The following is a 24,758-nucleotide window of genomic DNA, read 5'->3' on the forward strand; positions in this document are numbered from 1 at the left end:
AAGAACAACTGTTTAGAATTTGGTCACATATCCCTATAATACTTGTACGTAATGTATGACTGTCACATATCAAACTGACATTAATTAACATTGGCAATTAACAGCTATGCAGAATTAAGTGTGAATTTTATTTTAAAAATACTAATGCCTGGTCCCAAGTCCCAAAGTGTTTGTCTGTTTTTAAACTCAGCACATAATTCTGAAATGATCCTGGGATGGGGGGTGAGGGGGAAACACTGGTCTAGTATAATCTATGGACAAATGTATTGAAAGTCCTTTTGGGAACATCCAAGCCATGTTTTCCCCAGTTGCTGCCTTGGTCATTGAACTGGAGTTTCTGCCTTCCTCATTTGCATACCAGGAGCTGAGAGCAAGACACCCCTAAATTTAATGCTTTGAGCAGTATTTTCTGTTTCCTGAAGTGGGAACATCAGGGCTCATTTCAAGGATCCAAGGGCAGGATGAAGAGGAGGACCCCAGAGGAGGAAAGAGAGAAGCAGTGGGAACCAGGGTTCTCTGCAGGTGTACATCTCTCAACACTTATGTCTAGTCAAACCCTTCATTTTACAGAAAGGGAAGTAAGTATCTTGCTCAGGTTTGTTCGGAGTCAACTCCCTGATCACTTCTTTTGTTCTATTCCTAGAGACCAGGTTGTGTAGCTTGTACTCTTCTCATAGTCTCTGTTCTACTCATGGCCTTTTACTGTCACCCACTGTGACCATGACCACATCTCCTAGCCTTCTGTCCCTGAAGTACATACAGAATCCTTCAGAGGCACTTTTCAGGGGTGAGAGGAGTGTTTAGAGGGCTTGCATATCCGTCCATGTAGGATTATGAGTAGCAAAAATAAAAGTAAAGAGATTCTCCATTTTCTTAGGGTCTTCCCAATACAAAGGCATGTTTCTTATCCAGTTACGCAGATCAGAGGTAGAAAAAGGAGAATGTACATAAATAAATTCTCTGGGGCTTCCTTGGTCATCTAGTCCAGCTGGAACTTGTCTGAGTGAGTGAGAACTGCCCTGTCCGGATTTGGGCAGTGCTGGGACCAAATTGTGTCCCCTGATGGGGCCAGAATCTGGCAGGACCTGTTTTCTCAAGACTGACATTTCTCTGATTTCCCAATTTCATTTTTTCCCTAGCTGTGGCCCAGGAAGTTTTTCTCTGTTTGAATCATGATATTACATCTCTTTTATAAATGCTTACTTTGGCATAGGGCCATGAACATATGGAATTTCATCCCATTTCTCTTCCCTCTTACAAAATAATTCCAGTTGCAATATAGTGTTATAATTTGGTGTCCCATTTTCCAGCCAGTTTTCTCCAGACTCTAATTTATATTGAGGCCATGCCATGTTACAGAAAAATACCATCTTCCCCCTTTTCACTGGTTCATAAATAAACAGAGACCAATTATCTAAAATATATTTTAAGGAGCTGCAGTCATTTATACTGTAATATTTCCCATTGTTGTAACTTTCAGCACACTAAGATGAAGTAGCTTGATAGATTCTATACAGCATGGGCTTGTAAAACCAGATTCAGAACTTCAGAACCAGAACATGAGCACTTCAGGGACTAACCTTTGTAAGCCTGGGAACTGTGTCCAGTAACCAAACTGGGCTAAGGTGGGACTCAAACCCACAATCTTAATCAACACAAATAACCAGAAAACCAGAACAAATGAACACATTTTGCAAAAAAGTAGGCACTACAACAAAGTCGCTCACCCAGAAAACATCTGCCGTTGGAACTGCTTGTCCTCTTGAAATGAAACTGAGCTGTAGAGCCTATGACACCAGTGGAATGGGATAGAGTCCCAGTCATCCAGCCTCTAGACTAAACCAGTCTAGATGGACGTGTAAGGTCAGCGGCTGAAAATCTCCATTCCACGGGGGCCGTGGGGCTTAGGGCAGGGGTCTCTAAGACCAACATCCCATCTGGGTCACCAATTGTTACCACCCAAAGTAGGCTCTCCGCAAGGAGACGGGGGTAAGCCTCAGATCTGTCTCCCCAAGCAGAAGGAGTCTGGGGGTTTTATATGAGTTGGGGAAGCTGGGCTTAAAGGGGTGGCTATGGTTAGGGCGAGATGACACGAGTTAAGGGGTAGGCTAAAGAGGAGCACTCATAGTTCCAATTCATGCTACTTCATGCATCGCATGTTCAAAAATGGCGGCTTATACTGATCACTGGGTGTGATTTCTACTATTATAATTAGGCAAAGTTGACTTTAGCCAGGTTTTCTGCTGACTGTGCATGCCCTAGTGGCTCAAACTGGCTTTAGCAGGTGCTGCAAAGGGAGAGGAAAGAATAACTTTTCTTGTGGTGAAGGAAGCTCCCTCTGAATAAACATGAGGCAGCAGGAGCTTCAAGGAAGGAAATGCAAACTTCTGCAAACACAGAAAGAAGGGGCTGTTTCAGTGGGAAAGTAGGTTACTGGTGGCAGTTTCATAGTTCACCTGGTCTGTTGTGGGATTTTTAATACATTCTCAAGAGGTTCTGATGTGCAAGGGAAACACTGGTTAAAAAGTACCTTTATTTCCAGCCTAATTTCATAAGGCCCAAATGTAAGAATGTTGGGGTGACTTCAGGGTTATAAGTACTAACATCATCCTTTAAATGTATAAATGATATTATCAAAGTAGTCTGAAAGACTCCTTTGCACCCAAGAGTTCTAAACGCCAGTATGTCCCAATCCAGTAAGTACATAAGTTATTATTTAAAAACCATCTCATTAAGGATTTGATTATCTAGACTGCCAGGAAATGCTTGACCACATACAAACTATCACAGGGTCTGTTACCAGCAGATGTCCTTTTCAAGCACCTGTTGGAGTGAGCTCAGTCACTTGGCCCTTTAAATGGGATGGAGTTTTAATTTTCCAAAAGTAGTGAACCAGTTGGAATGTTAGAAATGCACACTTGCTGCTTATTTTCCATTCTAGCAAAACATCTCCTGAGTTGCTATGATTTCTTGATTGTGCCGTTAAGGAGAAAAGTCTACAATTGTCATTAGGATTGACAAGGAGCCTTGTTTATAGTGGTTTAATAGAAGGAGTTGATTTCACATAATCAGCCAATAATAAAAACAATGTTTTTACCAACTGAAGAGTCTGTGAAGGATTGACTTGTTGAAAACTAGAAGTGTGATTGTAAATTGAGAATATTGAAATCTCACCTAGAAAATTGTTTCACATTTTTCTCAAGTAGGGAATCTAAATTAGCATTTGACTATAATGGAATAGCTAATATGTTACACAGCTTAACGCCAAACATGCCTATGGATTTCTGTTCAGAAACTGACATAAACAAGTTGTGTTGGAATCATTACCTCAAATATATTCATCATTTCTATCTATAGTATGGTACTGAATCAGAGACTGCCTGGTTGAAGGTCACGGGTTACACATAGCTATTCAAATACTTTATTTTTGAGACAGCTGAATTACTCCCTGACCTGACTTGAGTGAGTGGGAGGATCATCTTCATCTTTTGCCTTCCTGTCCTTTCTAAAAATAGTAGGGCCTTTAACAAGGAACTATTTTAAGCAGCTCAAATTCACTTGTCTCATCAGAAGCAGCTTATTTTCGCCAGTTGCGTGTGTCAGATTTGCATGTGTGCATAGTTAGACATTGAGAAGAGGACTCCATGCTTCTCCACACTACTCATATAAGAAACATGCAAACACCAAGGCCCTGGGATTGCTAGCTGAGAGTCAGTGGGTAAACGTAAAGGAAGGGAAGACACTTTTTAGGACCGTGACTATGCTTGCGAAATCATCCATTTCAGACATTTGCACATCAGTCCTCAGCTTTTCGGATCTGTTTTCATCAAACCTGCCTGTGAGTTTACCCTAGAAACCTCAATGATCCTGCTGCTTTTAATAAATATTTATAGGAGCTACTGCCAGCCTGTGGATAAGGGAAACTAATGAGAAACTGTCGTCCAAAATCTGAACGGCAAAAACAAAACCAAGCAAACCAAAAAAATCCAAAACACCACCAAAACAGAATAATTCAAGCAATCCGTACTCACAAGAAGACGCGTAGAAAAATACCAAGATGTAACTTTGCTTTAACCGGATTTATCAGTCACATGACTGGCACGCAGTGGCTACATTGTATTTTTCTAATTTGAAAAAAAACGTGCAAATATATATTATTCTGCACAACTGGGACCAAAACATTATGAGTGTGAGAAAACACAGACTCTAAAAGCAAGATGGAATTTAAGCAGGTAAACCCTGTTCCACAGTCATGTCATTCTGCTACAGTTGTACGCAGTACTCGTGTTTGCACCTCTAAGAAATTTCCATTTTTTCGCATCAAAAAATCCAGATATGAAGCTGAAGCTGCTTTCTTCGCCAACCTGAAGCTGTCTGATTTCAACATTATTGATACCCTTGGAGTTGGAGGTTTCGGACGAGTGGAACTGGTAGGTGACTGTTCTTTAAATGATTTTGCAAGACCGTCTTTGTTTTGTTTTTTAACTCTAGATGAAGATTTCACTCTTTTTTATTCTCTCTCATCATTAATTGCTCGTTCCTCAATATCAAATACTTTCATATTGGCATGTCAGAGTTTGCAACAGTTAAAGCGGGCTGTGTTTAAATGCAGTCAGTAAACTAAAAATAAAATTAATACCAAATTACCCCTTCATATTAAATAAAAGGTAAACACATTTACTTAATGAGTCATAAAGCACTTTTTATCCAGCTGATTTTCTACAATCTTTATTTACTTCCTTAGTTCTGAGCAGTGCTGACTAACTTAATTAGGCATCCTATCTGTAATTATAATAATTTATAGGTAAATTTAACAACATGTAAAGAGAAACGGGAGGCATATATATATGTGGTATGTTTTAAGGTCCTTACCACTGCTTTTAAAAAAAAGTAAATGTTGCAGTAATTCTTTGATTCTGTACTTGCTAGCACCTATTTAGATAATAGTGCTAATGGTTCAAGTATATTATAGAGTATATTTCACACACTTTTATTATATACAGGTAAGTGTTGATGAAGATGAAAACATTTTGAACAAGTTTACACATCAAACACATTGCATGAATGTGGTGTGAACAAGATGCAAGCATACACGTGCATTTCTTTGAAAAATGAATTTAAAAACTGACAGCTTGCAACAAAAATAAGGGAAAAAATGTATTCTGGTGAGTTGCTGTATTCCAAGACTGTATGGATATAAACTCTGTTTGAAAACGCTAATTAGGTCCCACCCCTCCGCTGAATGTGGAGGAGTCCCTGATATCAGACACCAGTGCAGTGTGTTAGGAACTCTCCGAGACTGTGTATAGTACAGTAAGCACTTACTACTGCCATCAGGGGACAGGAGAAATCCCCTTCCATAAAAGTGGATTGACCCAGTGCTATTTTTGATTTTAGTCCATCTGTGCTACAGTGGGAATATCTGACTTTAGCAGGCAGAAAGATGTTATTTACTTAGCAGTAGCCAAGAAGAGTTTAGTTAGAGCCATGTGTTTCATTGAATATTGCATTATGTTTCCCTTAAAAGTGGTTAGAAATACCACAGTAATACTCCTTTTGATTTAAAAATTTATAGGGTGCCTCTGAAGATCTGAGTATTTTCAGTTAGAGAAGTAACTATCAAATAACCTAGAAATAAAACTTTTGCTTCTCTGAATGTTGCCAATTAATAAAGCATTAGATTTATTTTTCAAGAACATTGGTGTTGTAACAGGTTTTAATTGTTTTATGGCTAATGAAGATTTATTAAGAGCCTAATCCATAGAAAACTGCCCTGCAGATGTGGGGACATATAAGCAGATCAAAGAGTAGACCCCTGGCTATGAGTTTATTGTCGGGTGATAAATAGGTAAATAAATATTTATATCATTGTATGTGTGTAAGCCCCTCTCTGAAATAAACAGTATAAAGGACAGGATTCCCTAGAGATTGACTTGGAAACTATTATTCATAGTTCCATAAATATTATTTTTAAAGACTATGCACAATAAAATCACTGTTTCAGGTGACAAAAAAAAAAAAAATCAACATTCCAAACTTTGTGGACTCCTAGAGCTCTGAGAGCTTGAAGTTGGGAACCTTAAGCTACCAGTGAGCTCTTTTATGAAATATTTGAATTTATTTGGGATTTTTGAAACATCAAAAATAGTTCACAGACAATGAAACTGTATTTGGGGGCCTCTAGGGCCTGGGAGACTTCAAGCTGAACAATTAAATGCCAAGCTGACAGTGGAAAACTTCTAGAAAGTTCTCTCAAAAATGTTTGAGGAGGTATAAACAACAACAAAATTAGGGAAGGGTCAATGCGGGCAAAGAAAACGTAATACTTTTAAGAAAGAAAAATTGTACAAGTAACATGTGTGTGCTTTATGTACCTATATGTGTGTTTGAGTACACACACATTTATATATACTCTCAATCCCAGGAGGGATACCAGGTAGTTCAGACTGTATTTTACTCTTGTACGCAGATAGTTAGAGACTTAAAAACATATCTCCAAGAACAAATTTATGTTAGAAATAAAGTCCAGTTTTCAAAAAGTTTAGATGTATTGGAGAATGAAAAATTCAAAACAGTTCATTCGTCAGGTAAATCAGTGCACTAGGAGAACTGTCACATGTCCTTCAGCATACGTCATCTTGTGCAATCTCACATTTCCCCAAACACACCTTGGGCTCATAATCAGAACACCCTGATTGTGGTTACCACCCAGTGTAGAGTAGCTGTCTCCATGATCACTAATACCCTAGAAGCCATTGCCGCGTGTTAGTTCAAATCCCAGCTCCCACCACTTAATAACTGACTGATTTTATTAATTACTGGGTATGAGAAATAGTCTTTCCATGATTGTTCATCTTTTACATGCATTTGATGATGCTAGAAATGGGAGTTTTCCCTCAACACTCTGTCTGTTATCACACATACTGAAGTCATGGCCCGTAATGAATCACCAGGGAGACAGCACTGACTCCTCAGGAGGTGATATGGTACCTTCAGAGTGGTACGTATACCATTCATAATTAGGAAGAGAATTTGGGCAGAGCCCAGTTTTGCTGTGAGTACAGAAATTTTCTTCTCACTCCCTTTGAGATGAAAGTGATGCACACAAGATAATTTTATGGTATTAGAGCATACTGTTTTTGAGCAATATGACTTTCATATGGATTTATTTCACATAGGTTTACATAGTGCTGAACATGTTAAGGTCAAGTATGTAATACTTATTCTTCACACTACTGATCCTTAGTACATTTTGGTCAGCAGTAACACTGATCAAGTAGGTGATATTACAAAAACATAGATAGAAGTTGTGCTTTAATATAATAAGAGTGTTTTATTTCCCCAGGCTTAAGATCATAAGATTATAAACTCTCCAGTGGGATATGAAGAATTGAGTTTACATTTTTGAAACCCATTTCTTGTTAACAGCTAAGAATTTAGTTTTCACCACTGTTCAAAATATAGATTGTTTGTGTGAATTTGTATAGTGATATACCCCTCAAAGATTTCTTAGCATTTCTTAATATTTATCCTTTATGTCAATTTAGATGAATCTTGATACAGGAGTATTTTCAGGCAGGAGAATTTCTAAGTAGTTTATTGCCATTTTTGAAATGAGAACATAATGTTGGCACATAATAAAAACATAAATATTTATGGAAGGATGAGTACAGAAGCTTGGAGTAAAAATGTTATTTGTGTGAGAACTCTGCTTGTAAGCTATCCAGTCTATTTCATAAATACTCTTAGCAAAAGTACTTGGCTTTCTTTTATGTATGGCTTAGTCGTTAAAGCTCTAAGCACTGCCATACAATATCTAGGTAATTCTAATAAGTTACAGGTAATGACTGTAAAATATGGAGACTGATTTTACAGATCACAAGTGAAAATAAGACCCTTTACTTTATGGTCATAGTACTAATTTGCTCTGCTTTTGCACTGGTCAGCGAGTTGTGGGTTTTTTTTTGTTTTTTTGTTTTTTTGTTTTTTTCCAGAATAGAATTACACAAATCAAAGACAAACTTCCATTTAACCTGGAAATGCTATGTGGTGGCTACCTAAAATATTAGATATTTTATTCAGCAATTTGAGTGCCTCCTCTACCAGGGATGAAACACAGGAACAAAGATACTGAAAAGCCTTTTTTCTTGGATTATATTATTTCTACCATAGTTACTATGTATCTATGTAGTAATCTCTCTGCAGGGAAATACAAAGTTTAACAGAAAACAATCCTGCCTCTAGGGACCCACAGTCTACTGGCAGAGACAATCATATAAACTAATAAGTAAACCCATAAGCAACGTGTGACCAGCTCATACTCCGTGTGGGAGGAGGGCAACATTTGGAGGAGGTGGCATTTCTAAGGCACAGGGAGGGTAGGAAGACATCGACGTAAATAACCTGAAGCATTATGGTACATAGTGGTGAAAATGAAACTACTGTGAAAACAAAAGTTTATTAAAATTAACTGAAATAACCATACCTTTTATGTGAATGCTGCTTTATAATCTTCAAATTGCTTTCACATACAGTATATAACTTTGTCCCTATCACTGTCCTGAGAGGCGAATACAGGGTATGATACACTTCTTACAAGAAATAAGTTAAAACGTTTACAAGAGGCTTAAGTCCACTTAGTCATTGAAAGAGCTGTCGTTATTGCTCAGAACTACTGAATTTTAACTAAAAGCCTTTTGCTATTCTCACTATTCTAAACATATTTAGATCCTTGCCACCATCATGACCACTAACCACCACGAAATCAAAGAAAATGTTCCTGTATTGTCACATATACCCTGTTGCTTAAAAAAATTTTTCTTCAAGTAAAAAAACTGAATTAGAAATCTAGAGTAGATGGAGTGCTATGATTACGCCCTATTCACCTCTGCCTCTGTCAAACCCTCACACACACACCCGTTCTGTAAATCTCTTACTGTTCCTACTTTAGCAACAAAATATCTGTGGAGAAAAAAGAAAAGATCAGACAGTATAACATGGTAGCTAAACCCTGGAGCTCTGGAATTAGACTTTCTGGATTCAGATCTTACCAGCTGTGTACACTTAGTCATTTACCTAAACTTTCAGAGCCTCAGTTTCCCCATCTCTAAAAGGAGGAAACTAGTAAGATGTACCTACAAGGTTGCATGGATTAAAGGAGCTAAAGCACCCAAAACATGTAGTAGATCAATATTATGTTGTTAGTGTTGTTATAATCATCATTATTAAAAATATGCTAACTTTATTTATCATTTCTGGCTGTACCCATAGTAAAGGAAGGGAATGGATAGTTTCACTCTTTTTTTTCCTCCCATTGCTTGACCAAACCTGAGAGTACAAGCATTTCTCCTTTATAGAAAGGAGCTCGAGGTCTTCAAATGACCTTTAGTGATACCTTCTATTAAATTCCTCCCAAACCACTAAAGCTCCTTACTTTCTGATCGATCATGAGTGGAGATGGAAACAGTTTTCAATCTTCCTAGTGCTGAACCTTTGTGCACCTGAAGTACTCTGCTCTTATGTATCCATTTCTCTTCTAAATTGTATAGCCTTACCACCTAACCTCTCAACAGGAAATTGTTTTCGGTGCAGACTGCTGAATCATATCCAGTTTCTCCACTGCCCTCTTAAATCATGGCACCCCAATTGGGCATAAGAAGGGCTTGGCTCTTGCCAAGTGGAGTGCAAAGGTTACCTCTCATTCCTTCAGCACTGCAACCCAGTTTATAAATCCCGTGATATGATTGTCCAGGAGGGGGCAATGTGTAACAGGGTCTGCTTGCTGCACACCAAGGCACCCAAACCACCCTCAAGGCATTTCTCCCAGCTGTTCCTCTCTGTGCAAAACAGGCAAGCAGGCTTGGAGGGCTATGCAAACCAACTGGAAAAAAATAAAACCTTAGAGACGAAGTGATGAATAAGCAAGAAATTAGGTGATGAACTCAAGTGCTCAGTCAGCAGAGTTTTGTCTCACAATTATGCAAGGCGAGCAGGTAGTTTGACTGAAAGGGAAACCCCATGTAAGACGAAAACATTTCGGTGCTCCCTACTGCCCAGACACAGGGCAATGAAATAGGATAGCTGGTTGGATCGCTGGGCAGTATTGCTGGTTGTGCCCATGGTGATTTATGCCACAGAAGATGCCTGGGGAAACCCTGTTGCCCTGAGTCCTGGTATCCACTGTAAACAAAGTGAATATGGATTTAACACTGGTTTAAAACTCAAAGATTGTCTCATTTTAACACAACCTTTTCTCTAGGTGTACTCTACTTGGGAATTTATTATATATATAATTATGTTATTCAAAAGAATAAAAACTGACACAAGTGATCAACTGTGTTAAAAACTATTGGTTCCTAAGAAAATAAGGTATTCAGATAGCTAACACTGATAGTCATTTAATAAAAGAAATGAAAATCCAATCAACAAATACTAATTGAGCATCAGTAGGTACAGTCCCAACGTACTACAACTCCTAAGGTATCTGACCACCAGACACAAATTGCAGGTAGTAAATCTAGCTCTACTTTGATATGCAAATAAAGCAAGGTAAACAATAATTCATCTCATCACTGTAGAATATATTTTCTTTTGTGCATTGATAATTGTAATACAGTTTAAACTAGTTGAATGGCAACAAAGAAGAGTTACTTTATTAAACATTTTGTGAAGATATAGGGATGTTAGTTACTAGCTAGCAATTGAAATTCATATTTGTCATTAAAAATATTTGAAGATAGTAAGCTACATAAAGTAAAATGTTAACAATTTCTTCAAATCTGCATGCGATTCTAGAGAGAATCTAGAAGTTGCTAGAGGAGTCTTTCCCAGGAGTTAAGATATTTGGTGATACAATAGTCTATCCAAAAGTAAACACTTTGGTCACATTTGCCTTTTTGTTTTCTATGACATAAATTTGATTTTTTTTTTACCCAGTGAATTTATGGATACATCATATTCAGCAAAATTTACCTATTTTATGCAGGAAATGGAAGTATCAGCTGTGATTCCTGCTCTCTAGGAATTCCTGCCTTCTGAGTAAGAAGATAGGATTAACATATGAAAAATAACTAACAAAATCCTTTAGTATTGTATTAAATTCTAAATTATGCAGAAGGGTTCTTGGTATTTCAGAAAGAGAGACATCTTTTGGAGCTGATTTGGAGGAGAGAAAGCCCCACGAGGACATGGAACTGAAGCCAGGGTAGAAGAATAGGTTGAGATTTAAATGAACCGACGGGGAAAGGCCATTCCAGGCAAAAGTTACAACAGAAGGCCATGTGTTTTCACAGAGCACCAAAGGGACTGGCTTGAGTAGAGTAGAAATACCTACAACAGATCAGTGACTCTAACTGTATTTTATACTTAAAAGGAGATTAGATTTGTAATAAGAAAGAAGTGACTGGGCATTAGATCAAGCGATGAAAGTGTAAAAATACAGATTGAACTCTGAAGCCTCCATCCCTGAAATATATATAAGCTGACAAGATAGGCTATTTTTAGGTGGCACTGCTCCCAGAAATAAACAACATAATTTCTCTCCTGAATAAGGCACTTTATTTTGTGCCAAGATAGAGTCTACATCCCTGAAAAGTTTATGTAAGCAGTTTCAAAGAGGGATCCCTTCCGTGAGAAGGAAACAGTACCTTTGTGTATCTAAGTGGAGTAAAAAAATAACCAAATCCTTTTAAATAAAATGAAAGTAGCTTATCTTGCTTTCTGGAAAATAAAATAAAACAGGTAATTCTGTATACTTCAGCCTAGCTCATCAGCTGTAGGCATTTAATTTCTTGCTAATTCATACTCTGTTCATTATTTTAATATTTCCCATCACCATTGACATATATAAATTCCTTCTATTAGTTTGACCATTGAGCTAATTGAGGTCAGGGGCTTGTGTGGGTTAGGTGGCCTTTTTAAGTTAAAGAGTGAGGAGATCATCATTACCCAAAAGGAGTTCAAACAAATAAGTTAAACCAGTGAGAGCCCCTGTATGGTTAGGGCTATGACCTCTGATTCCACACCCACTTGAACAAAGCAGTTTCAGTGTTTAACATGAGTTTTCATTTGGGTCAGGGTAAGCAAAAAAAAGTAAATACTTGTGCAACTGGCATAACTACACTTGAAGTATTTTTGTATTATGTACAAAATCTTGTAAAAATGTTCAAATATGAAATAGAAGGAAGAAATTATCTTTTTAATATCAGAAAAGCATTATTAGAATGAAATTTGACTAAAGCATATACTAACATGAAGATCTGATTATAAGCCATTTAATTAGAAACCTTACAGTATGTAACAGTTAACAAAAACCTATAAAGTCTTTTCTGTCTTAATAGATACCTCAAAATTTAACTAGACTGAAAACCTTTCATGAGTTAATCTGGTGTTATGTCAGAAAGCAAATTAAATTGTGGAATATGTAATTCTGTTTCACTTCAACTCATTTTAAACCTTCTCAGAGTCAATAAATGCAAGAACTTGAACTGTCAACTTATTATACTCAACTTTATCCATGTGAAAGAAATTTTAAGTATGTTTTAAGTATTAGAATAAGTTGAATCATGTGAAATAGCCATGTTATTGCTTTATAAATCTGAAAGCAAGTTTTCAAAACCGATGCATGTAGTATTTATGTAGGTTGAGATTATGCATAGAAATCAAAGTCTTGAGTAGGGCAAAGAATATATTTGATTACTTGATAAAGACAAATAATTTAAAGTTTACCCAAGGTAATAAAATCATATAAATATCAAGATTCTAATCACTAAAAAAATGGAAACGCTTTATTTAATACAAGTACTGTAGGAAAGAAAAGTAAGTTATATTTCAGCCATCTTGAATTAAAGAGTTCAATGTAGGTAACCTTTTGTATTGAAATGAATCAATGCTAATTCCTCACTAAGGGAAATCACAAGTGTTCTTTGACTTGGAAGTGCACTTATCAAATAGTCCAACCTTTTATTCATGGTATAATTAAAAATAGACCAGTATGGTGTTCATTTTCTCACTTTCCTTCAAACTGAAATTAAATTTCTTTTTTTTAAAAAATTGAACTAAAACTATCTCCTCTATAAAAATAGTTTTACTTGTCTTTCTATCAGGTTGAATTTAATAATATAGGTATTTGCTCATATTTCTTGTTACTAGATATAGAACTGAATTTTAAGTCTAAAGGCAAGTTTACAGAGAAAATGGGGTGACTGGCATTTTTGATGAGGAGTTAAGGTGAACATGGGAAGGAAAACAAGGATGGAAAGAATAATTACCTATCACTTGTGCAAATGGCACATGGAGTAAAATGAAGCACAGATGAAAGCAAATTAAAATAAGCTACTTGTCTAAGTTCTAATATATGGTATACCTGACCATATATGTAAATATAAAATATCTTAATTGTTATCTGTGGGAAAAAAAAAGGCTTTTTCACAGAAAGTCTTTACCATAAAATTGAGTGACCCATACAACAGTGCCATGCCTCCACACCTCATGGCTGAAAAGTTTTCCAACTTTGACATCTCTGTCAAACTCAAAATCCATCCTGTGAGTTCTCTGTATTATTCAGACGTGTCACTCAGGCTGTGGCAAGTTCCTTTTGCTCTTCTCCCTTGTGTAATACGTGGAACAAAATAGATGCTGTGTTTCATTCTTAAATTTTAGACACTGACTAAGGAAAAATATTTCATATGGTGTTACTGTGTAGTGAGGAGAGAAAGATAAGGGATAAAATTGTGAACAACTAATTTAAACAGCAGATGGAAAACAGATAGGAGCTTTTCTGTGAAGATTATAGTTAGTGTTTGCCTATAACTTTTAACAGTAATACACAAAGAAAAGTAATTTTAAGGATGGTGGCTTTTCAGTTGGTTATGGTATCTTAAGGACTGGCAGCATTGATCTCTTTAGATGGAAATAAAGAGCTTATTGTGAGTCAAGCATAGGTTAATAATAGAATTAGCTTTTTGTTGTTGTCGTTAAGAAATGTTGTGAAATGCAATGCAATACTAATTGGTAGAATAGAAGCTTTTTGTACACTTAAAAGATTGAAATTCCTTTCATGAATGAAGTCAGTTCCTCCTGAACATGTGGGCACTTTAGAGGCCATGTTCAAAAACTTGATTAAAAATGATAAAATTGCTTTTTCTTTCTTTGTGAAAGTACAATTTCCTCAAATTCAGACGTATTTTCCTATTCCTTATATTTCATTTTTCATCCAATTGTGGGAACAACTAATTCTAAAACTAATTTTAAAACAGATTTAACTATTAATTGTAACAGTAAAAAAAAACATTTACAAGCATCCATTCTAATTAGAATTCCTACGTGTTTTGAAAGTCAGCGTAGGAATGATGATATAATTCTTATGTAGTGCTTTTAAATTTTCAAAGTATTTTCACATGCACTATCTGGTTTGAGTCTTATAGCTGTGTCTAAATATCTGTTACACTAAATATTTTTGTTTTCTACATGTATAATTGTAAATCTAGTTCTGTAAAGGCTAAATATCCACTTACTGAATGTGCAGCAACTTGATACATTTTTTTTTCTTTAATTTTATGACCATATGTGTGGCTACTTTTCACCCTGCTTCAGCTTTGTTACTGTACTCAACTGCTGCAGAACAGAACATTTAAGTTGTTTCCTAAACATGGAATCTGAGGCCAGGACCTGAAAGGGTTATAAAGTATTGCCTTAACAGTAGAGGGATATTGGAAAAGATGAGGACAAAGCAAACCAGGGCTTATGCATTTACAGAGTTGAAAGATTTGTTTATTGGTTTACTTGGTTAAAGTTTTATTGTGGGCCAGTTGCCTATTTTAGTGCACCTGGTTAAGAACTGATTGTAATCTGAGTGGAGAGAAGCCCATTCTGATAGTTTGGCACAGTTAAATGATAGGATAAGACACTCATACACTGTCAATCTAGGGTTTTCTTTTTTTTTTTTTTTTTTTTAATTTATAGAACTTTTCACTATAGAACTTGTTGTGGATTCCCTAAATTACCTCAGCTCATATTAAATGTGAGTAGGTCTCTTAAACCTTAAATCACAAACTGTTGCCAAATTGTTTCTGAATAAAGCTATTTCCTCCCCCCCTACAGTGAACTCAAATAAAGAAAATGATTTTATACTGTACAACATAATACATATTGCTTGAAAAAATTGGGTGCTATTTTCTTTAGAGAAAATATTTGCCATTCCTTTTTTTTGCTACTGTCCAAATATAAAAGTTGATTCAGAAGACTTGCCTACATTCCTGTATGCCTTGGATCCTGTTTTAATGCCCTGCCTGGGAAAACTCCTGCTAGTTTTATTTGATGCATATACTTTAAAAGTTAGTAACAGAATTTAGCAGATAAGAAAGTGATCCTCTACAGATGTTGAGGTTGAGAGAAAAGAGAAAATAAAATCACCATCTGTAAACACAAGGTCACTTTTCCAGGGGGAAGCATCAAGATTTCCTTAAGCTACTTTTCCTTACTTGCACTGCTTCATCTCCACCTCCCCCCGCCTTTTTTTTTTATTAAATTCAGTTTTATTGAAATACATTCACACACCATACAATCATCCATGATATACAATCCACTGTCCACAATATGATAACATAATTACGCGTTCATCACCACAATCTATCTCTGAACATTTTCCTTACATCAGAAAGAACCAGAACAAGAATAAAAAATAAAAGTGAAAAAAGAACACCCAAATCATCCCCCCTTCCCAACCCATTTGTCCTTTAGTTTTTATCCCCATTTTTCTACTCATCCATACACTAGATAAAGGGGGTGTGATCCACAAGGTCTTCACAATCACACTGTCACCCCTTGTAATCTACATTATTATATAATTGTCTTCAGGAGTCCAGACTGCTGGGTTGGAGTTTGGTAGTTTCAAGTATTTACTTCTAGCTATTCCAATACATTAAAACCTAAGAGGTGTTATCTATATAGTGCATAAGAATGTCCACCAGAGTGACCTCTCGACTCCATTTGAAATCTCTCAGCCACTGAAACTATTTCGTCTCATTTTGCATCCCCCTTTTGGTCAAGAAGATACTCTCAGTCCCACGATGCCGGGTCCACATTCATCCCCAGGAGTCATATTCTGCATTGCCAGGGAGATTTACACCCCTGGGAGTCAGGTCCCACGTAGGGGGGAGGGCAGCGAGTCCACCTATCGAGATGGCTCAGTTAGATAAAGAGAGGTCCACATCTGAGCAACAAAGAGGTACTCAGGGGGAGACTCTTAGGCACAATTACATGCAAGTTTAGACTCTCCTTTGTGGTAACGAGCTTCATAAGGGCAAGTCCCAGGCTTGAGATCCCCACTCCCTTTTGACTCAAGCTATTTCCAATGTTTTGAATAAATTGAATAATATTTTGAATAAATCCTTTAGGCCTGTAGAGAGCATTAAACTAAGAATCACACAAAGATAAAAGCAGCTATTATTTATTGAATGTGTACTCTGTTCTAGACACTTTGATATATAGACCCTTTTATTTAATCTTCACAGGTATCCTACGAGGATAATCCCCATATTACAGATGAGGAAATGGGGACAGAGAGAGTTGAGTAACCTGTCCAAGATCACAAACCAATAAAATGGATGAGATTTAAAGAAAGGCAGTCAAATTGTTTAGAGCTCACACTCTCAACCAGTGCATTAGCCTGTACACCTCGTGGTAGGGCAGCTTGCAAAGGAAGACAAACCGGCCAAGCATGCGTCCCCAACCAGGCAGAGACTGTGTTCTGTGGACACAAAGGGAGGAATGGGCAACAGAAGAGGGAAAGCATGCACTGGAAGGGCGGAAGTCTCTCCTTTCCACACACAACAAGATTTCACGGCTCTACCTGCTAGAAATTAATCAAAATTATTCTTAAAATTTTTTCACAACTAGAGAGGCCTCATAAAAGGGAGACATGCTAATTGTACAAAAGTTAAGTAATTCAAAAAGTTAAAAGAAGTAAACATCAACTAAAAATCTTCATACTAAGGGAAAATCATTAATGTTTCAGTGAGCACCTTTCTAGTCATCTCTTCATAATTTATCTTACAGAGAGATAAACAGTCACAAACAAATGTACTACTTAGGGGATCATAAAATGTGTGCTGTCTTGTAACTTGTAGTTTTTGTTCATATATATGTATTGGTTAGTTTTTCACAATGTTAAATTCAAAGTCATCATTACAGCTGCATTGCATGGATGTACCATAATTTCTTTTTCCAAGCTCCTTCTGATGGACACTTAGATTGTTCCAGATTTTGCCATTATAAATAAAATTGGGGTGAACATCTTTGAATGATTTTTGTTGAAACCAGTGGCCCTCGGGCACTGTGACGTCTCATTAGGAACCTGGGGCCATATGAATCTTCCAGCATTCCAGTTTAAAATGGAAGTGGAGATTCCGACTAAGGCCTATGCTCCAAGGGATTAGTGAGGCCTTATAAAGTACAAAGAAGGAAAGTGGTTCCAAACCATAGGACCGCCTCCACCCAATCAAAGTAAAGACAAAGCAGAAAGCCTCAGCAGGTTGACTGTGTGGCTCTGTATGCCTTTTGTAATTAATACTTACTCAGTTGGTAACTAATAAGGCTGACTCCCCAGATCTCTGTAGCTTTTACCTACCTCTCATTGGCAGCCTCCGTCTGCCACCTACCAACCATCCTCATCTCCCCAGTCTCCTCAGCCCACCCTCAGTTTCTTCTTGCAGGATTCAAGCACTCAGGTGTCTCAAATCACTGATCATACCTGGAGGTCTCTGCTAATGCCTAGGAAAATGGCAGTGGGACTATGGTTGGTCTCCAAAACCACAAGGCTTAAAGTTAATAAACACATGGCTCTGCTTTTCTTATGGAGTTAACCAATTTCATTAAATACCGATCTGTAAAGCATAGGTGCTAATTTGCTTCATATACAAACGAAGGGAAACAGCATTTACTGGAAATTGCTTGGGTCAGGCAGATCTGAGCATGAACCTAGTTCTGCCACCTGATAGCTCTGTGGCCTTGCGGAAGATACAAACTTTCCTGGTAAACCTCACTTTGTTCCTCTGAAAAATGGGCTTACTAATAGTGCTCAAAGGGTTGACACAAAGATTAAAGCTGAGAACTCATTTACTACATTGCTCCTGATACCTAATATGAACTCTACGAATATTAGCTGTTGTTGTTTGATGATGAAGCCTTTGTAAAAAGGAAAAAATAAAGGGGGTTGCTGTCAAGAGTTTGGACTAAATTAGATTATGTGGAAGTGCTCAGCACACTTAAGCATTTAATAAATTAAATGCATCCCATTTCTCTCTGACCTCCCCTTGATGTCTTCGTTTATTTCCCTGCATAGATTCTTCATAATTTAAAGTTCAAAACTATTAAAGAAATAGACGAAGTAGATAAATGTTTTCACATACTAACCTGGCTATAGTGAAATAAATAAAACAACCAATTGTAGGTATAACTGGGATAAACTGGCTAGGGAAATAAAAATGTAAATGCACTTAGAACCATAGAATCTTTTCATCCAATGGAAACTAAAGAGTTACAGTGGCTAAGAAAATGGGGTCTAAAGAATGGTCATAGTCTCAAAAGCTTATGGACCCCAAGATCTAATTGGTGGCCAAGTAGGAATTATTTCTGAGATGACTTTATTGATCTAGTAGGCTGTCTGGTCAGGGATATCACCTCTCGGTCATTCAAGGAACAGGCAAAGTTGTAAAAAATGAAAACTGAAAATTAAGGACTGAATCAAATGGATAGTTGACCATCTATATAACCTGTGCAGGGTTGGCACGTAGAAACCTTTTCTTCCCTCTCATCCATAATTAAGGACACTTTTGGAAAGAGAAGAAGAGCATTTAGTACATGTTTCCCATTGTAGTTTCCCTTGTTTTTCTCAAGTGAAGCTGTGGTACACTATGGACAGTGAGACGCCAACTATATTGTGGTTTGGCCAATGATAAATCTCATGGTTTATTTCATTCATTTAGTCTACAAATATTTAATGAGTACTTACTCTATATAAGGCACAGTACACACAAAAATTCCCTGATTTCAGGAAGCTCCCAGACTAGTGACAGAGACAGATGCTAAACAAGAGACAGATAATCAACCAGAAAATATTTAGTGTGTTTAGCTGCTGATAAGGGAAGAATGGAGTGGTTTCTCTTGAAGGCTCTCTAGTTAACAAACATTTGATGAGAGACCTTAAGGAACTGAGGGGGTAAGCCCAGAGACTGTCTGTGAGAGAACGTGCAGGCAGAGAAGAGTAAATGCAGACGGCCTGAGGCAGGAGTCTGTGGCATGCTCAAGGAGCAACAAGGTAGCCAGTGTGACCCGAGCCAAGGGGAAAAGGGGAGACAGGATGACGGAGGACTGCACAGGCCTTTGGGATGTCTTTGTCTTTACCGTGAGTGACATGAGGAGCCAGCAGATAGTTCAGAGTAGAAGTGTAAAATGATGTGACTTCGTTTTAAAAGCAGCATTTGACCTGCAGAGACTGCTGGGTGGGGTAAGAATACAAGCAGTGAGGCCATCACTGAATGCCCATTCTGTGCCACACTCTCATTTAAGACACCCTAGAAATAACCCAAGAGACTTGAGTGACCAAGTGGAGTCAGGCTCCAGACCCAAACCCTGTGATTCTAAAGACCAAGTTCTTTATTCCCACTCTGTGTCCAAATGAAGTACGTATGTTACCACAAAAGACAATTTTAACATTAGTTGTATTAACTACATAAGAGTCCTCAGTGGTTTAATTGGGTAAGATTCTGATGAGGGAATATGATTTTATTTCTTCTCTGAACTTTAATACTCTGATAGCTCATTTTTCATGCAGTCTTTCCTATCCGTCCAGATTTCTTTAAGAAGTGGGTTTTCACATTTTGTGTTTCATTATGGACTACAACTGTATTCGTTTGTATCACACTAATCCGTCATCTTAAAGATGACACATACAGAGTAGTGGGCCTTCGGCAGTTAAACGCTTTCTCCAATATCTAATCTCCCCTCTAACGTGTCATCCAGATTCACAAATGGCTGGCAGCAAACTGAGACTCATTTATTTGAAGTATCCTCATGTTCATTCCTCAGGAACTTGCCACCTTAATGTCCTCTCAGATAAAATTCCATCTTTTGTATATGCGTGCATGAACAAGATACTTAAGAACTTCAGTGTCCCAGCAGATGAAGCCGTAAATAATTCACAACTAAGGGGCAGCTATATTTCGGCTGAAAAGCGGGAATCCTTGCCATGTCATTTCCCCAGGCTTTCATTAGTTCCAAATAATGCAGATTGTTTGGTATTGTCTTGAGGTTCCTACTGCTAGAGAGCACTAGATGATAACTCCTTGATATTGCTATTAAGTGATTAGCCCCAGTATCTCTTTTGTCCTACGTGTCACCTTGTGGAAATTTCTTGTAAAACAGTAAAAACAAAACTGCGGGACCCCCCGAGGAATATCGTCCATAGAATCCAAGCCCCTTCCAGAGCCAGTGGGAGCCATGAGGGTCTGCAACAGAGGCCTGGCTATATTGGGGATATTAAGCTCAGCTTAGGTCTCCCCAATTAGTATAACAACAGAGAAAGGTTTCAGATCAGAGGGGATTAAAGTCACCCTGCAGGTTGGAGAAAAAGTTGTTTTGTTTTTTTGTTTTGTTGTTTAAGTAACAAGATGTTTTTCAAGAGGAAAATTAAGAGAGGAAAGATTAGGAGATAAAAGAGCAGAGATAATGTTACATACATCTGCACTCTCAGCAGAGATAAGTCTCTGTCACTAAACTTCATGTGAACTTAATAACCCTAGAAATTTTCATGGACCAGGACTAAAGAGAATCACCATAAAGACCCATGTGATCTCACCTTTGCCACACTCACCTGAAGAACAACTGGAGGAAAATTAGCTTGTAGTTTTACTTTTTGATTAAAGGAGGAAAACTATAAACTATACTCAAACACTTAACAAAATGAAACGAAATAATACAGTCAGACTCAACTACATTCTTCCTCTTCTAATCCAATGCACAAAATTAATTTGAAATCCAGGTAAAATTCATGTGATCCAGTGGAAAGAGACTGGACTACCATTTGAGCCCTGGATTTTAAACCCAGCAAGGGTGGTGGTTGAGGTGTCATTTACCTGTTTATTTAGGGAGACTGCACTCTGTTAACTCTATGGGATTTTTCTCATTTACTCTCCTCTGACTTTCCTTAAGGTCCAGTTGAAAAGTGAAGAATCCAAAACATTTGCAATGAAGATTCTCAAGAAACGCCACATTGTGGACACCAGACAGCAGGAGCATATCCGCTCGGAGAAGCAGATCATGCAGGGTGCTCATTCCGACTTCATAGTGAGGTAGAAGTCCTGCCCTGGGAGCTGACGGCCACAACTCTTAAGTGGCAGGTCAACCCCAAGACCCTCTGCGAGCATGCTCGCCTTTACACGTTCATTCACGCAGAGAAACTTATTTTTTTAAATCTGATTTTTAAAAAGTTATGTTTGGTTGAAAAAAGAAAACTAAAGTTTTAATTCCATTCATTTTTTTTCCCCAAAGAGAATCAGATTCTTTTGAAAAGAGTGGGTTTTTCCCCAAAGGATACATCAAATTTTTCTAACATTGCATTTTTATTTTCTCTGTTATCCCAAATCACTACATAAACCTCTGAGGCTTAGAAAACAAAATATCAAAATCAAGCAATTTTGCCCTTTAATTATTTGAATACTTTTTGAAAATTAAAAAAAAAATAGAAGTTGATTCCACCTGAATATTTTGAGAGCACTGATAAGAAGATAATAGGGAATTGTCATATGCATAAGCAGCTTTTCTAACTGATTTGCCAGTGGTACTTGCTGAAAACAGGCTACATATAATATGAATTTAAATGAACACAAATTTCATACATGTCTATGTTTGTAAAGTGTAATCTACTTGCATGTTTATGACCACTAAATATTGCCCAGGAGTCCATGCTCCATACAGCAGCCAAATTGGAATGGAAAGAAATCTAAGAAGTCTTCTTTGTCCATAATCATTTGGGCTAATCTATTTAAGGGAGAGAAAAGCTCCTACAGTGGGCAAGTTTTACTCATAAGCCATTGGCTGCCTTTCCTATTTGTGAACTGTTATCCCTCTCATTCTTCAAATAAAATTTCAAGCTTGGTGAATCTAAATAAAACAAAACAAAATACTAATCTGAGCACTCAAACATTTATATGCTTTCAAAGATAGTGTTTATAACCTTTGTTTTCTTGTTTGCAATTCACAGACTATACAGAACATTCAAGGACAGCAAATATTTGTACATGTTGATGGAAGCTTGCTTAGGTGGAGAGCTCTGGACCATTCTCAGGGATAGGTAGGAGAGCTAAGAAATTTCTGTCATGTCTCTAAAGTCAATTATTATAAAGTATAAAAGTTCATATTTACATTTTGCGTATATATGTTTATATACACACCAAAATGTCGAGTAACCAGGGGGCACAATCCACTACTCACATAGGATTTAACTGTATATGTGAAACTCAGCCTGCCAGTAATGACACAGGTTTGTCTGCTGTAAAAATGATTCCTAGCAAGGTATATACCCAGGCCTTAGTCAAGCATGAATATTAGGTTCAAACAACCATATACCTGGAATTCAATTTGTTGCTTTTACATGAAGAGAATTCTAATTATTTGATAGTTATGATCTGGATTAACTATCGGTTTAATCATTCCACTCAGTTTAATTTACATTGCTCTTCCATTTCAGAAATAACAGTTTCCAGCCATCCCTTTCAGCCCTTAGCTGGTCTTAGGAAAAAATGAATCCACTCATCGGCAATAATTCATGTAAATAATATGATTTAGATTTACCTCTTTTTCCCTTTCAGGGCAAGTAACTTTGGCCTAGATAATGGTTGTTTCTTTTAATTATGTAAAATTCATTTTGTCTTAATTTTCTATCTCATGTTTATATAACTACTGAACTATATATTTTTAAAAAATTATCTTATAAAATGTCCCAGATGATTATTACCAACCCTCAGTGTTCACATTTTCTAAAAACACAGACCATGATTTAATTATCCTGTATACACTGATCATTCAAAAGTCATCTTTGTTCCTCTAAACATTCATCTTTAGACATCTCTATATTTCTTATTTATGCCAGTGCCACCTCAGCCTTTCAAAACTGGGTTATATCTTTCTGAAATGTAGCTCTAGGTAGCCCTGATGTTTCCAGAAAGCCATGTTATTTCTGACAACTTGTTACTTTGTAGATATCTCAGAATGAAACAAGTAGCCCCTTTATATGCTATTGATATAAGTTCTTATTCCTAATGTTCTTATTTTACCTTCATATCTTTGTGCAGCATGACCTTTCATGTTTTTTTATTCCCATTGCCTTACTTATATATGTCAAATGGATTTATTACCATATTATATCCTATTACATTAATGTTGTTTTCATTTCTACATTTTAAGATAATTAGGCATACAAGGGAGTACCTCATGTTAGCATTAGGAGACAGGCTTAATATCTGTACTAAGCTATTGTATCATAGCATGCTATTATATTTAATTACTGTTAGTATTTGAGTACAGATTATAAGCCAGACATTGTTGATAGAGGCTGGGGATACAATGATAAACAAAACACACATGTTCCCATTTCCCAGAATTTACAGGCTGTTGAACTAAGATAGATTATGATCTGTGAGTTGACATCTGCTCTATCCTACCATGGTTCTACTGTATTATTTTTGAACCTGACCATTCATTCTACTGATTTCTTTGGAAATTCTCTCTTGTATTTTTCTAATTAGAACTGGAGGAGATTTATAGGTGGAAATAAACAGGAAAGCAATTTAAACACACACGCACACATATGTGCACAGACACACAGAGGACCAGCTCTATCCTTGTAGCTTCTGTAAACTTCTATTGACTTCTCTAACCAGTACAACCATAAGAGTAGTAGTAATGATGATAATCATAAAATCCAATCTAAAGTCTACTCCCGAGGCAGCAGATGTGAAGAGACATCAATTTTTGACTTTTTTGAAAGAAAATATTATTTCATATTTTCCCTATTTAATTGGATTTTACATTTTGCTTGTATATAAATGCCAGGCAAGGCTTCTGAGCAAGATATGCTTTGATCTTGTGAAGGCAGTGAAAGGTCTGCTACTGAGAAGCAGCTTACTTTGAGAGGAATAGAAGGAGGGAAAGTATCAATGGATGTTCACTTCTCTATCTCTACACCAGGCATCTCTTGAACACTTCACTTTTTCCTCCCTCTTATCATCCTTGAGTTTTGGGTATACAGTTGCTCAGTCCTTCCAGTGTACTTAATACTCCATCAAGCAGCAATATCCGCTGATTCTTCCTAAAGAACCAAGGTACTGAAGTCTCAACATTAAAAGCAGTGGAATTATTATATATAAAATCAACTCAGAATCATCATCCCCTTCCAGTTTTCTTTTTATATATGCATGTAGCCCTATTGCTTTTACTCTAAGATACTGTTTTTTTTTTTCTTGTTCAAGAAATTGCTGGGAGAAAAGTGTCATTTTGAAGGTTGATTGATTAGCTTTCTCACTGTTTAAATTGGGGATGAGACTCTTAAAGATTGTTAGGAAAAAAGAAATAAAATGCCAAGGGTAGGAGAAGAGTAATTATTACTACCAATCACAGCAAATATGAAAATATCCAGAGTCAAAACAACCCACTTTGTTTAATGCAATTTTCCTCTTGTGTCTGAGGAAAGAAGCAGTAAGGAG

General features: G+C 36.9%; 1 protein-coding gene across 2 annotated transcripts in view; it reads left to right on the plus strand.

Moving 5' to 3' along the window:
- Nucleotides 1-24,758, plus strand: part of PRKG1 (protein kinase cGMP-dependent 1) — a 1,297,582-nt gene that overhangs the window by 1,256,165 nt on the left and 16,659 nt on the right. For both annotated transcript variants that reach the window (XM_037803756.1, XM_037803755.1), the window contains exons 10-12: nucleotides 4,334-4,430; nucleotides 21,208-21,347; nucleotides 22,259-22,348. In XM_037803756.1, the coding sequence (XP_037659684.1) occupies nucleotides 4,334-4,430; nucleotides 21,208-21,347; nucleotides 22,259-22,348 (327 nt within the window). The remainder of the gene's footprint in view (nucleotides 1-4,333; nucleotides 4,431-21,207; nucleotides 21,348-22,258; nucleotides 22,349-24,758) is intronic.

Source organism: Choloepus didactylus, chromosome 15, assembly GCF_015220235.1.
Source record: "Choloepus didactylus isolate mChoDid1 chromosome 15, mChoDid1.pri, whole genome shotgun sequence".
Taxonomy (NCBI): domain Eukaryota; kingdom Metazoa; phylum Chordata; class Mammalia; order Pilosa; family Megalonychidae; genus Choloepus; species Choloepus didactylus.